General features: G+C 40.6%; 3 protein-coding genes across 3 annotated transcripts in view; 2 read left to right on the forward strand and 1 right to left on the reverse strand.

Moving 5' to 3' along the window:
• tprg1 (tumor protein p63 regulated 1) overlaps window positions 1–15,314 on the forward strand; it is a 701,399-nt gene that overhangs the window by 561,221 nt on the left and 124,864 nt on the right. The gene's annotated exons all lie outside the window — the stretch shown is intronic.
• On the reverse strand, window positions 5,678–10,113 carry LOC308087380 (uncharacterized protein). Its single transcript, XM_080431174.1, has 6 exons — window positions 9,994–10,113; window positions 9,416–9,527; window positions 8,401–8,529; window positions 7,844–7,926; window positions 7,105–7,305; window positions 5,678–5,961 (listed from the first exon to the last, which is right to left on the reverse strand). Exons 2-5 carry the CDS (start codon window positions 9,513–9,515, stop codon window positions 7,123–7,125), a joined length of 495 nt encoding a protein of 164 aa, XP_080287300.1. The 5' UTR covers window positions 9,516–9,527; window positions 9,994–10,113; the 3' UTR covers window positions 5,678–5,961; window positions 7,105–7,122.
• Window positions 13,881–15,314, forward strand: part of LOC308087417 (gamma-aminobutyric acid receptor subunit gamma-3-like) — a gene marked incomplete at both ends in the record, with an annotated part of 163,634 nt that continues 162,200 nt past the window's right edge. The window contains 2 exons of the mRNA XM_080431235.1: window positions 13,881–13,933; window positions 14,844–14,992. Coding sequence (XP_080287361.1) covers window positions 13,881–13,933; window positions 14,844–14,992 — 202 coding nt within the window. The remainder of the gene's footprint in view (window positions 13,934–14,843; window positions 14,993–15,314) is intronic.

Genomic DNA, 15,314 nt, shown 5'->3' on the forward strand with positions numbered 1-15,314 from the left:
CATCACCACTTGTGCCTTGTTACTGTGGCAGTGAAGCATTTCCCTCTGCCACAGTATCTTGAGGAATGACACTCATTTAACTGACCTGAAACCAGTGTCAAAGCCTAGGTTACGGCATGATACACAACTCATCTGGTCCTGAACTCACAGCTGTAGTTGTTTTAAATGTACAATGTAGGTCACACTGTGTATAAAGAGCCCCCCCCCCCATGACGTATCACTTCATAACCCGTAACTAACTCTCATAACTCTTCATCCACCTAAAGGTGGAACCCTCCTGCTGGCTTCTTATTTTCATCCATAATCTTTCTGTGAATTAACCACTTTCAACCTCCACCAAAAGTTTTTTTTTTTTATTGCTTAATGTTGCAAATATTTTCACAAATTTCTACAAAAATAGTGAAAATAGTAGACATTTTTTGTATTGTAAATAATAATGTTCACTTCATAAACTGAGGCTGTGTGAAATAAATGCAAAACAGTAGCAATGAGAACAGATAAAAAATGGTATTATAATAATAAAATAAATAACAACAACAACAATAATAATAATACAATAATAATAATCAGTGCTCGGGTGGGGAAGTGGTAAAGTCCCTGCCCACCACCATGGAGGTTGTGGGTTCGAATCCACCGTGGTGCATCCGGCTTTGTCGGGCGTCCATGCGAACACAATTGGCCCGTGTTCAGGGGAGGGAAGCTGGGCGGGGAGGGTGATATTGGTCATTGCATGTACTCCTACGGGCTGGCCGGCACCTGTCGGCAGGGAGTGTTGGGCGGGAGGAGTACGTCCTCCCGGTTTTGATTGAATATTTTATTAGGCAAAAAATGGTTTCCATTGGGGTCCGGTGGGGGCTCCTCACTGGCAGGTGAGTCAGTAGGATACAACAGCAGTGACAACACAGACATGGGGAGGAATTAATTGGCATAACGACTAAATTTGTGGAGAAAAAGGTGTAAAATATTATTGGCTACTCTAAAGTTAAAATAAAAAGATAATAATACTATACTATATTTATTGTGCTAGTTTTATATTTTGACTGAGGAAAATCCCTATGTAACTGTTGATATATAATTAAACTACTAACTGTCAGAATAAAGAACATATTCTATAGTGATAATTATCTGTCTTCACATAGAATATGTGTTATCAGGGATCAGTTGAGTCAGGTTTTTGCTGTGTGCATTTCGCATTTTAGCCACTAGAGGATGATAACATTCAGCCATGACCATAGACTGTAAGGGCCATGACACCAACACTACTGTGGACTACAGTACCAACAAACCATTGTGCTGTGGCTGATCTTGCATGCTGGGATAGCCATGAAATGTAGAAGTCCTTCAAAGTTAGCTGTGAGTTCAATTGCTCTGTTGGATGTGCTAGCTTGCATTGTGTGTGTGTGTGTGTGTGTGTGTGTGTGTGTGTGTGTGTGTGTGTGTGTGTGTGTGTGTGTGTGTGTGTGTGTGTGTGTGTGTGTGTGTGTGTGTGTGTGTGTTCTTATTGAATTTTATATGAATGCACTTTTTAAAACACCTGCTCCACCATTCATTTTGATTGATTGATTGATTCAATTGATTGATTGATTGATTGATTGAGGACTTTGTTATTCACAGATTGATTGATTGATTGATTGATTGATTGATTGATTGAACTGTGGAATGACTGACAAGGTGTGACGGTTGAACATGGGTTTTTCAAGTTTAATGTACTTTAAAGGTGCTGCATGGGAGTGATATTTTGTGGTTAAACATAATGTGTTAAATAGCTCTAGTCTATTCCAATAGTAATCATTGCTATAGAGTGTTTGGTCAGTAACAGGGGTCTCACTGTCTCTCCGGCTCTTTAGTAAACAGAAAATACATTTTCTGATAGAACGCATCTCAGGATATCTCAGGATAAACAAGTGAAATTGGAAGTGATGGAAAAAAAAGGAGCAGACAAAATGGGAACTCGAACACTATAAGTGAAGCTGATAAATGGGTTCTGTCTCCTTATTGGATGGAATTGATGTCCCACTTGAAACATTTTTGTATATTAAAGAGAGACGGGGAGACCCATCTTACTGAACGAACACTATGACAATGATTACTATAAGAATAGAATAGAGCTATAAACGTTTAACAAAACAACAAATCACTTACAGCACCTGTAATTGTACAGTATGTTACCATTGGAACAAAATGAAGCTTTATGTTGATGGACAGAGTGTTGTGAGCGTTGGGGAGTGAAATAAGAGTAGGCTCCTAATTCAGGAATCCTTACCATTTCAAGAGTCTTTGTGTCAGTGGCATATGCAGATTTGCCGCTTTGGGTGCCAAAGTGCACCATTTGAGATTCAGCAAACATTTCCACTGTGCAATGATCTAAAGTGAAAGCCAAAAGGGGAGAGGCCCAAGGGGCAATTGAATTATCAAGGGCCGAAACCGGCTCAATTTAGCCACTTCAGATACTATGGGGCAGTGCAAACTTGTCCTTTCCTTACAGAATAATGCATCAGAATTTGACTGATGGTTGGGGAATAAAAATAGAGCCCTTTTACACTTCTTGCCTCAAAGTTAAAAATGTCTTCATATTTTCCATCCTCCCTCCCTCCCTCCCTTCTTTCCTTCCTTCATTCCTTCTTGTCTTATTTCCTCCCTCCCTCCGGTCCTTCCTTCCTCCTTCCCTCCCTCTCTCCCTCTCGCCCTCCCTCCCTCCCTCCCTCCCTTCCTCCCTTCCTTCCTTCCTTCCTTCCTTCCTTCCTTCCTTCCTTCCTTCCTTCCTTCCTTCCTTCCTTCCTTCCTTCCTTCAGTCATTGACCATAAGATTAGGTAATGATTGTGATAGAAAAGATCCCAGGCTACTGTCAGTGTTCTTGTCTTGTCTGCCTGGCTATACTTTCAAAGTATAGCCAAGTATAGCCAACATATAGACAATGTAGGCTCTCATACGTGTAGCCTAGGCCATTTGCTGAAAGTGTAATTTCAGGAAACTGCAAAGTATTGCATAGGGGACCAAGCCCATAGTTTGACGCAGCCTTAAACCTCTAGAGAGGGTTTGTGATGAATGTGTCAAGCAGTGGTGTAAAGTAACCAAGTACATTTACTGTACTTGGTTGTACATTTAAGTACTACTTAAGTACAATTTTGAGGTATTTGTGGGCGCCCCTATATGTGAGGTTTGGACATCGACACCCATTGCACCCCCCAACCCTGCGCTGTGATTGGCCACCATTGTACCCCCCTAACCCTGCACCGTGATTGGCCAATCACAGTCTATTCAGGACTGTGATTGGCTAGTGAAACATGACACATGTGCATAGGACTATGCACTTTTTTAAAGTTAGGGGTGTACAATGGTTGGTCGACAATATTACTTTTCTTTAAGTGAACTTCCATCACTGTGATGACCACTGTGACCACACCGCCCACTTCACACTGGGTGTGATTTTTTACTTTAGTAGCGTATTTCAGTATGCTACTTACTTCTTCTCCACTACATCTCAGAGGCAAATATTGTACTTTTACTCCACTACAATTATTTGAAAACTTTATTTACTAGTTACTTTGTAGATTTGAATTATTATTACAAAACATTCATTACCCACTTCAGCCCTATACATTTCGTCCATTTGAAAATAGATAAGCTCACAATGCGTCCACTATTTCCAAAAGATTTATATACATCTATATTACAATTGGCAAACTTGCGGTAATTGGTGGTACCTGGGAAAAAAACGGGGAAAAAAAAAAACTGCGCATGCGTATTCACCGGTGTTGCCAGATCGTGCGCGAGCAACAAGCAACCAGCTTCATGAAAAAACACAAAGTTGCGCACTGCGCATGCGTCGACACACTTTCTCTAACCAATTTACACCCACTTCACGCTTACAACACCAGGACATGGCAACCCAACCTCACTCTCCGATCCTATCAGCGTCGTCGCTCATCGTTCTGTGATTGACAGCAAAAGTTGGCCAATCAGGTGGCGAGTTCGAGTGAGCCCGAATGCAGCCGAGTGCAGCCGACCAAACACGAACGGCAGCCATTGTTTCTGTCCATTGTTTCTGTGGCCAGCTTTCTCCGCACTTTTCAACTTCTTCTTTAAGGCACGGAATTTACTTATAAGATATCGTTTGGATAGAATTCAGTTGTTTCACTTCATATGTGTCAATTAATCATGACAGAGCCTATTTAAAAATAAAAATTCAGAGAACCGGCAGGGGCGGCCAGTCACACGCATGTATCCGAATAAGGCAACCTATTTTGGGCATGGCCATCTCAAAAGTCCCGTTGCGTCACATTAGTCGCGGAGGCGGCAAAAATGCACTGCAATTGGCTGACGGGGAAAAACGGTGCACTCACACACACACACACACACACACACTCACCCACCAGCGTATGTTGGCACACACACACACACACACACACACACACACACACACACACACACAGATCTGTTGTGCTGTAGTCAAGGCTTTGTAGTGCAAAAAAAAACAGCCGATGGGGTCCGCGATGTTTCATGGGGGTCGCGATGTTTCACGGGGGTCCCAAGACTCCCAGGGGGTCCGCGGACCCCCTGGGAGTAAAATTATTTAAAAAAATTAAAAAACCTTTTTGGGGGACATTTCTTCATGAAAAAAAACAAACAGCCGATGGGGTCCGCGATGTTTCCGGGGGTCCGCGATGTTTCGTGGGGGTCCCCAAGACTCCCAGGGGGTCCGCGGACCCCCTGGGAGTAAAATTATTTTAAAAAATGTAAAAACTTTTTTGGGGGAAATTTTTATCCCACGATTTTTGAACCCCAAAATAAGCGAGCCCTCGCTCGCTTATTTAGGGGTCTAGGGGTACTAGACGGGTCTAGGGGTACTAGACGTTCTGCCCGCGTAGCGGGCAGAACTTCTAGTTTTATACATTTGCAATGTTGTAAAATGGGACATTCTGCATACCCTGCTGAAAAAAACAGCTTAGACCAGCCTAAGCTGGACCAGCTGGTTTTAGCTGGTCTTGGTGGTTGACCACCTTAAGGTGTGTTTTGGACGTCCAAAACACACCTTAAGCTGGTCTTGGTGGTTGACCAGCTTAAGGTGGTAGGTTTTGCTGGTTTAAACTGGTAGCTGGTTTAAGCTGGTAGCTGGTATTTTTGATGGTTTAGCTGGTTTAAGCTGGTAGCTGGTATTTATGATGGTTTAGCTGGTTTAAGCTGGTAGCTGGTATTTTTGATGGTTTAAGCTGGTAGCTGGTATTTTTGATGGTTTAGCTGGTTTAAGCTGGTAGCTGGTATTTATGATGGTTTAGCTGGTTTAAGCTGGTAGCTGGTATTTATGATGGTTTAGCTGGTAGCTGGTTTAAGCTGGTTTAAGCTGCTATCTGGTATTTATGTGTATTCAGGTGTATTCTGGATATGCAGTGACCAACTTTGCTGGAGAGGATGCATGATCATGGTGAATTTCAGCCAGGTGCCCACAGCACGTGGTATATTTAAAAAACAGTAGCCTACAGTAGCCTATATAAAAGTGAGCAAAATCCACAAAGTCATAAATAATCATGTATCAATTTCATACATAACAATAATTTATTAAACACTTATAAAAAACCCTCAAAAACAACATTTAAATAACAAATAAATGTATAAATAAACACATAAATACATGAACTTCAACCTGAGGAACACAATAACACACACACAGTGTTCAAATGACTGGAAAAGAGTGAGAGAATATGAAAAATCGGACAGATCCGTCTTGATTACATGACTATGGAGATACTGTATACCGATGTGTGTGATGTTTGGAAAACATCTGTAAAGTTGCAGCCAAAAATGTGTCTTGCAAAAATCGGCCTGCTGGTGGCGCTATAAAGCATTACCCCCCCCTACACAGACACACAATTTCTTGTCCTTTCTATTGATGTCCTGGCCATGGTCCATGGCCTTCCTCTTTGTGAGAATGTTCTGCCCCTGCAGCCACCAATGGAAACAGTCTGAAAGAAAACAAACAAGAACCCCCAACAATAAAACAAATATAATTAGCAATATACTGCATGGGGTGAGTTAAATGAATTGTGATGTTTTGAGAAAAACTTAAAGTAACTTAAACTTCACCCATTTTCAACCTTATCTTCATATAACTAACTGATCCTCACTAATGTTCATTATACAATGGCACCATTTCTGTCTACTCGTTCTGCCACTCATTGGTGGAATGTGGACAGTTCAGAAACCTGCCTACCAGTGACATCACCAATGGAGATTCCAAGCTAATAGAAACTACAGTGTGTCTACCTGGAAAGTTTGCATGCAGAAGTAGAAGCCATTGTTCTTGCATTAATAATGAACAAATAAAGTTGTTCTAAATGACCAAACCTGCCTACCGATGATGTCAAAGGTAGGCAGGTTTCTAAACTGTCCACGACCTATCAACGAAACACAGAGTGAGTAGACATAAATGGTGCCATCTTAAAATGTGTATTAGTGAGGACCAATTATATGAAGATGAGTTGAAAATGGGGTGAAGTGTTTTTTTAACCCCGTGTTTCAGTTCAGTTAGAAAACATGCATTTGAATGAAAAAGGTGGGTGGACAGTGGGCAGGCAATAAGTCAGATGGCTACAATGGACAACAACAATTTGGGGGAAAAAGCTACCCCTGCCACACATGCATGTAGGGCTGCCACTACCAATTATTCTACTTGCGATTATTCTATTGATTACTTTTTTGATCTACAAGCTCACAACACGTCCAACGAGTTGCAAGCTTGTAGATCGGCATTTCTTTCAGCCATAAAATCGATTTTATTACAATAGAGTATTTTCTTTTATGATTGATTAATAAGCTTAATATAATCTCTTTTCCAGAAGGTGACATTCCCGTTTCCCGATCAGTTTTTCATAGCTTCATTTGATTGGCTCGGCAGCAGATATAAATTGGAAACAACCAACATCTCCATATGTGTTTCTGGTTGAAACAGTATGCTGCTGAGACAACCAAATGAAGGTATGAAAAACTGAACAGGTAACGCTAACGGGAATTCCACCTTCTGGAAAAGAGAACTACAGTCATGCACAGAGCAGATTGAATTATGAGATCAAGTCATAATGAACCCCCCCACCCCTCAGTAAACATACCTCTTCTGAGTCCTGCGGTCAGGGGGGTTTGGCCTCCCCCTTGCTAGTGGGGCATTCTTTGTAAGACTCCTGCATGGTCTTCAGGGTTGTTGTCCCCCAAATGGCAACAGCAAGCTCCTTCATGAACAGGGAGTCCTTGGTGTTTGCTGCCACCATCTTCCAGATCTCCTTTTCGAGCCACACACCAGAGCCAATCTGGACCTGAAACAGAAGAAAACAACACATGTTTTAGAAATTAAAAAACATTTTACCATGACATTTCAGACTCATTTTTGACAAAAGCAGGCCCACTTCAAACAGAATTTACTGTAAAGAAATTACATTTTCAAGGACCCCCAAATGTGGACCCATTTAGAAAAGAGTTGGTGCCATGGACCTCCAATAGAGAAGATGTTAATTGTTGGATTACATTTAGTACAGAATTCTACAACGGTCTATACTGTAGGTGGGGAGAGTTGAAGTAATTCTTATACAGTACATTGTCATTGGATTACATTCTAGCTGGTAAAATAGTAGTGAAATTAACCTTTTCCACCCGGCATCCCTATTTTGTTCATGCCATAGGCAAAACTGTTCAAAAATAGTTCAAAAATAGCAAAACATAGCTGATCTACAAGCTCACGATGCATCATGACACGTTGCCTATTTTTGAAATGATAACTGTTTCTTATTTAGCTGGGGACACTGTGGAACCCCACTTTTAAGAACCACTGTCCTACACAGTATGTTTCTTCAATACCTTGTCACCGTTGCCGTCAAACATCCCAGGTGTCGATGCCAAATCGTCTGACTCGGGGGAAGAGGAAACGGAGGAAGTTGCAACTGAAAATGTAGAGAATCATATTTAAGCTCCTTTTGGCAGTATCACAGTACTTATATTGTACACATTGTCACCATTTTCCGTAGAACAGTATCACTGTCTAAACACACCTATGCTGTCACTGGTTTGCTTATCTGCAGCAGGGATGTCAGGCTTTGCTGCAGAGCTATATTGGGGCCCTTCCTCCAGTTTCTGTTTTGCAATCTCTAATTTGTTGCATCTTAAAGCATGAACAGGGTACGGAAAAATAAAAAATAAAAACTGAATTGATGTATGCCTTAGTAGGATACCAGTTTAATAATGAGCCCAGCATCTGTCCACTCCATTTAACATGCTTTCTATATAATGTTTTTTAACATTTGTGGTCAAGATCTAAGTAAAAAAGAACATGAGAACAAATAACCAACATATCGATATATACAAAAAGAGAAGAGCAAACTCATGCAACTGTTTCGTTAACATTAGTCATTGCTTACTTAGTTTTAAGATGCTGTAGGTCCAGCTCCAACTCTTTGGCCTTCTTCTGGGTATGACTGTACTTGACATTTCGTCGTGGATAGCTTGGGGAACAACAGCATCTCCACCGTATTCAGACGAGTCAGAGTCTAAAGGTAGTGCAAGTAATATATTTTGGATAAAACAAGATGTTTTTTGTTAGAAAGTTAAAGTGGAATAAAATGTAATTTTATGCAACCTGTATCGTAGAGTATATTAATACAATATAACTTATACAATCTGTATGTTAGAGTATGTTAATACAAATAATACAATATAACTTATATAATTGGGGTGGTTGTATTTCGTCTCCCTGCTCTTCTATTGAGACATTTAGATAGTGTCAAAGGTCATGTCTCACCTAGACACAGGATCTGACATGAATTTTGATCTGATGGTCAAGATTCAATGTATCACCTGAGCAAGCAGGCAGGCTCTATTAGCTCAATGGTAAAAGGTTACAGCACTTGCTCAGGAAACCGGGTTCAAATCCGGGGTAGAAGAGGAAAGTTACATAGTGCAGCTTTAACCCATTAAGACCTGGGGCCGATTCTAAAAATGCTCTCTAAATCCTAAAAGATTTTTGAACATAAAAGGAAAAAGATTTGAGGTACAAATGTTCACTTTAAAACATATATATTCAAAGATTTTCAAAAATAGCAGATCTACATGCTCATAGCGCGCCACTCGGTGTCGCGCTATATGAGCTTGTAGATCTGCTATTTTTGAAGCCAAAGGTCTAGCCAAAGAAATCAAAACAATTACACAGATGCGTTCCTGGTCTAAATGGGTTCAAATTTTGTATGCCCACTTCTTTGTGTCATCACTTCCAATTGTAACTTATTTATCCTGTATCCTGTATGAGTTCTGATTGGTTAAATTTGGTATTCCTGGAAATGCATTTTCGGCTTACTAAAGAGGTGGAGAGTCTGGGAGACCCCTGTTACTGAACAAGCAATGATTACTTTAACATTTAACAAAACAATATCACTTTACCTTCAAACTGTTTTCTTCTCTTTGTGGGAGGGGGGGGGGGCATAACACATAATGGTTCTCTCTGGGTTCCTTTTTCTCTTTTAGTAGGGCTGCAAACCATTCATTTTGGCCACTGCAGCCAAAGAAATGTGTAATAATAACACACACACACACAGACAGACAGACAGACAGACAGACAAGGGAATCATTAATGTTCAGAGTTCACAGGATATTAAAACACTCTGTAGCTTCATCACTGAAAGCGTGTGTCCACACACACACACACACACACACACACACACACACACACACACACACACAGACGTCATATTCTGAATTTAGTTTTGAGCGGCACATAGGCAAGCAGTAGTGGCCTATAGTATAAATTATATTGCATATTCCCACTATAATTTATTGTAATTATTGTCATAATCCCTTTATCAAGACAAATTAAATAACTAAACAATGTGTAGAGTTGGGTCATGACAGAGTCACTTGTGATTGACTTCGAACACAGCAGCCTACGCACTTAATTATCAATACAGTAATAGTAGGCTAAAACGCCTACATAAATAGTATTTCTGTGTGTCAACACTCACCTAAAATGTCCGCCGCTTCTTCTTCTTTCTTTTATCTTCTCTGAAGCCGGTTTATAATTATTTTTGATGAATCCAAAGCAACGCAATAAACTTTCTACTGAAGTGAGAGCTGCAGCCTGCAGGCAGCTCGACTCAGATAGCATTCATTCTCCCCGCGTATCGCGAGCGGTAGTTCAAGGGTCACGAGCCTGCTGAGACAGTGTTGCCAGATTTTGTGAGAGAAATAAGCAGCCAGGTCTGTGAAAAAAATTAAGCCCAAAAGAAGCGACATTTAAACCTATTTGAAAATAGCCGATCTACAAGCTCACAGTGCGTCGCATTTGCAACACATTGTGAGCTTGTAGATCTGCTATTTTAAAAAATAATAAGTGAAATATTTCACTAATATTTACAAGCAACTTTACAGAAAAACAAGCCCAAAGTCACTTATAATAAGCAGATATGGCAACACTGCTCAGGGCCCATAAAGGGCCCGCTTCTCTGTAAAAACAGATGTACAAGCTCACAACACGTCAAATTGCGACAAGATGTAGATCTGTAGATCTGTTCATTTTGGTAACCATAGCAAAAAAGAGTGTTATTTAGAATCAAACTAGCATATTATTTGCCAATTGCGAAATTAAGTAAATAAGTTTGGATGAATGTTGTCATGATAATAATAATACATTATTATTATTATTATTATTATTATTATTATTAAATATAATATTTATGTCACATCACAAGAAAAGGACAAGAAATGTAAAGTAAAATACAATGCAATACAATACAATACAATACAATACAATACAATACAATACAATACAATACAATAAAATATACTGTATATACTGGGGGGGGGGGGGCAATTGTAACAGAAGAAAATCTTCACAGTCTAATGGCAGGTATGATGTCTCCCCGGGATCCAAACTAGTTAAAATAGCAGATCTGCAAGCTCACAACGCTTGTAGATCTGCTATTTTCACTGCATGCTTTTTTTTATTAATTGATGGAATTTCTTAGATTTTGTATTTATTTGTTTTTTTATTGATGAAGATTTTAGATTTTTGGGTGGGAAATGTTTTGAAATAATATAGTAATATATTTTTGTAGGAAACAAAAAAAGGGATCTTTCCTCGTGATGTGTACATGACCCACAAATGGGCCCCGACCCACTGTTTTGGGAAACACACACGTGATCTAACCCAGTGGTCCTCAACCCTTTCAGGCCGCGACGTCCCAAAATAATCATATTTGAACTGGGGACCCCCCACCTTTAAAGCACTTGGAATGTAGGAGTTGATGCATTACGTTTAGTTTGACTCTATTGTGAAAATAGCAGATCTTCAAGCTCACAACGCCTCGCAAGGAAGGTGTTGTGAGCTTGTAGATCTGCTATTTTCAAAATGTTTTCTTATATTATTATTATTGTTAGACAATTTGGCCAATGTTTGACATTTTTTTATAGTATAGTTTGTTGATTACTTTTGATGCAGTAATGGTGGGTTTTTTTTAGGTACTAAAAAGGTCTTAAAGGTCCTTAAATTATCACTTCACTGTCATCTGGGGACTGGGACCACCCCCAAATCACGTGGGGACCCCCCTGGGAGTCCCGATCCACATGTTGGATCGGGATCTAACCAAACTTGACCAGCTGCTAAGCTGGTCTTTGCTGGTCTGTCCAGTGTCCAGCCATCTGACCAGCTAAGTCTAGCTGGTAAGCTGGTCTTTGCTGGGAAGTCCACCCATTTGACCAGCAAAGACCAGCTACCAGCTTGGCTTTGCTGGTCAGTCCAGCCAGCCAGCTGGCTGACCAGCAAAGACCAGCAGAATCCAGCTTAGTGACCAGCTAACCAACTACACTGGCAAACCAGCCTGACCAGCCTGACCAGCTTGTCCAGCCTGGTATGCCATCTAAACCAGCTTAAGACCAGCTAAGACCAGCTAAAACCAGCTAAAACCAGCAACCACCATAAGCTGGTCTGTGCTGGTTTTTTCAGCAGGGTAATGAGTCAGTTCTACTTTTGGTACATTTCTATACCAATACTTTTGTACTTTTATTCAAGTAAATTTAGAATTTCAGACTTTCACATGTAATGGAGTATTTCTATATTGCAGTATTGATACTTTTACTTAAGTAAAGAATATGAGTAGGCCTACTTTTTCTACTGGTGTTGTGTCGAGGACTCGGGGTCTGACAACGTGCATTAGTTTGCGAGATAACCAGGTTGCCATGTCTGCTTATTATAAGCGACTTTGGGCTGCTTTTTCTGTAAAGTTGCTTGTAAACATTGGTAGTTGTGGGTTGTGTTTTTTTGGGGGGGCTGTTTCTTAAAGGGATATTTCACTTTCAAAAAAACTTTGGGTCATTTTATCATCTACTCAGGCTTATGTCAGCCCCCCAGACCGTTTTTAAGTTGCTTGATTCAGTATTTAGATATTTGATATTCATTTTATCAGACACGCCCCCTTCCCATACAGACCCATTATAACTTCAAACTCCATTTTTAACATGTTAGATTCATCAAAAACATCCGTCCTTGGTTCTGGTGAGTCTCACCCTGCCCTCCTAATACGCGAGGGGGCCGTGTTTTTTCGATACATTTTTCATTTATTTTTAATATTTTTTGGGGAAAATGAAAAAACTTAAATACAATAAAGAAATAAAATAAAATAAATGAAAAAAGTAATCGAAAAAACACGGCCCCCTCGCGTATTAGGATGGCAGGGTGAGTCACCAGAAAAAAGGACGGGTGCATTCAATAAAACCTAAATGTTAAAAATGGAGTTTGAAGTTATAATGGGTTTGTATAGGAAGGGGGCGTGTCTGATAAAAATGAATATCATATATCTAAATACTGAATCAAGCAACTTAAAAAGTGTCTGGGGGGCTCTCAAAAGCCTGAGTAGACGATAAAATGACCCAACGTTTTTTTGAAAGTGAAATATCCCTTTAAGTGTAGTTGCTTATGTGGGCTTGTTTCCTAAATTGGGGTTAAATTAGTGGTTCTCAAACATTTCAAACATGTCTAGGACACCCAAATTAATATGCATTTATCTGCGGACCCCATCTGAAAATGTGGAAAATATGTCAAAAATATTCCACATTTTCCCCACATTTTTCCAGACTTTGAAAATAGCAGATCTAAGCTCACAATACGTTGCATCGCGACGCGTTGTGAGCTTTGTAAAGTGCTCAAGTGGCCTACAGTCGCTTCTTTTGGGCTTGTTTTCATAGAGCTGACTGCTTATTTCTCACGCAAAATCTGGCAACAGATAACCACATGGAAAGATGAGTGGGAGGAGCAGGTCCATGAGCAATGATTGTGAGAACACGGGACACCTGTGTGCGAACAATGCGCGACTTTCATGTTGGATCGCTTGGTAGAGACTAGAGGGGTAACCGGAAGACTCGCCCCAAAACACGCTCGTCCCCATTTTTTCGCGGACCGCTCGCTAACCAGTATTCTTGTATTTATTTTTACTAAGGATAAGGTCAGAAATAAGTTTAGGGTTAGGCATAGTTTGACTGAGGTAAAGTTTAGGAATAAGGTTAGGTTTTGGCACCGTTTACTGAGGTTAGGTTTAGGAACAAGGTTAGGTTTAGGCACCGTTTTACTGAGGTTACCTTTAAGAGTACCTGGTGGCCACTGTTCAGAGCTCGCCGGTATTGCCCCGGGGCGACTGTGTTTTGGGACGAGCGTTTGAGTGGTTCTAGTCTCGACTCAGCAGAACAGAGTGGTTCTAGCCTCCACTTCGCAGAACTGGACTACATCGGTTCTTATCTAGCCTCCACTCAGACAGAACAGACCTGGACCACACCGGAGCCAACGCAGTCCATCAGAATCAACAACCTCTCTCTCCGTGCAACACCTGCAAGTTCGGTGTCATTTTTTTTTACGACGAAGATGTCACCGAAACTGTTGCTATACTTGTTACTTCTGTCAGTTTTCAATACGTGGTAAGTGACGCATTTATTTATGATTTGCGTTTATTTCACGCCATTTTTTTTGTTTTGTTGCACAGAATGTGTTCTTTTTGAGAGCACACAGGCTACTAAACTTAATGTGTCGAACTGGAAGGGGTGCGATATGACTCATGAACGGATATAATTGCTTTGTAAAACTTGACGTAGCCTTTTCTGAACGTTTTCAGCAGCATTGTGAGGGACTTTTTATGACTAGACCAGACTATCAGAGCCTGTCTACCTGCATACAGTTTAGACTACAGATAAATCATTCCATCAATATGTCCGTACACGGACACGGCAAGACTTGTCCTTGTCCGTGGCAAACATGACATTATAATGTTCTAAATTTGATCATAAGACCCAATTACTGAATGTCAGTCTCCAGGGTTTCTTCAGAATATGTATGACACTGATTTACTGTGACACTATGGCACATTAGGAGTCCACTTAGGACAGTGGTGCGTAAACCTTTTATTTTCAAGGACCCCATAACTCTCACACATGTACACATGGAACCAAATGGACCCGTAAGCTTATGATTTGAACTCATGACCATCACGCTATTAAATCACAGGCCTATATCTCGTTTAATGAGTCAACTTTTATATGTGTGTAACTTAGTCATGTTAACAAGGACGCGCTGGGGGCATTTATTGCTTATGAAGATTTGGTAGAAATTTCGAGTCTGTCAGTTATTCTTTTTTAGAATCAAGGTCTCTATGCTTTTGAATAATCGAATCTTTTATCTGATCTGCGTGAAATCCGTGCGATGTAGTTTAATTTGTTAAAAAAGAAAAAAAGCAGCAGCAGAATCAATAGAAATGGACACAGCTGGGTCTTTACAGTGAGCTAATTGGCACTATGTTAATATATTTATGGATGTGTATTTTTCCTCTCTTAGCTCTCAAACAATCGAATATGAAGAGGAATACGAGGATGTTACTGTGAATCAAATGTTGGCTCCTAAATCACATGAAACCTCGGACACCACGGAAATACTGAACAACTTACTGAGGGAATATGATAGGAAACTACGGCCAGATATCGGAGGTAAGTCACTGCCCTTTTAATTCACAGAAAGTGCGACCCAGTGATGCAGGGTGTGTGTGTGAGTGAGAGACTCCTGTGCGCTGTCCATGGTCCTGAAAGTGCATGTGTGTGCAGTCCGCGCGCGCGTGTGTGTGTGTGTCCTGTGCGTTGTCCATGGTGCTGAAACTGCATTTGAGTGACATTTCGTTTCCCAGCATTCATCCCCATCACTGAGATATTGAATTAGAATGAGCCAGTCACCTCAGTCTTTCAGCTACAACCACATCGCTGTATGCATCATGAGCTTGTAGATCTGCTATTGTTGGTGCACAGCATGACACAT

This window comes from Gymnoscopelus braueri, assembly GCF_963280865.1.
Source record: "Gymnoscopelus braueri genome assembly, chromosome: 6".
Classification (NCBI taxonomy): domain Eukaryota; kingdom Metazoa; phylum Chordata; class Actinopteri; order Myctophiformes; family Myctophidae; genus Gymnoscopelus; species Gymnoscopelus braueri.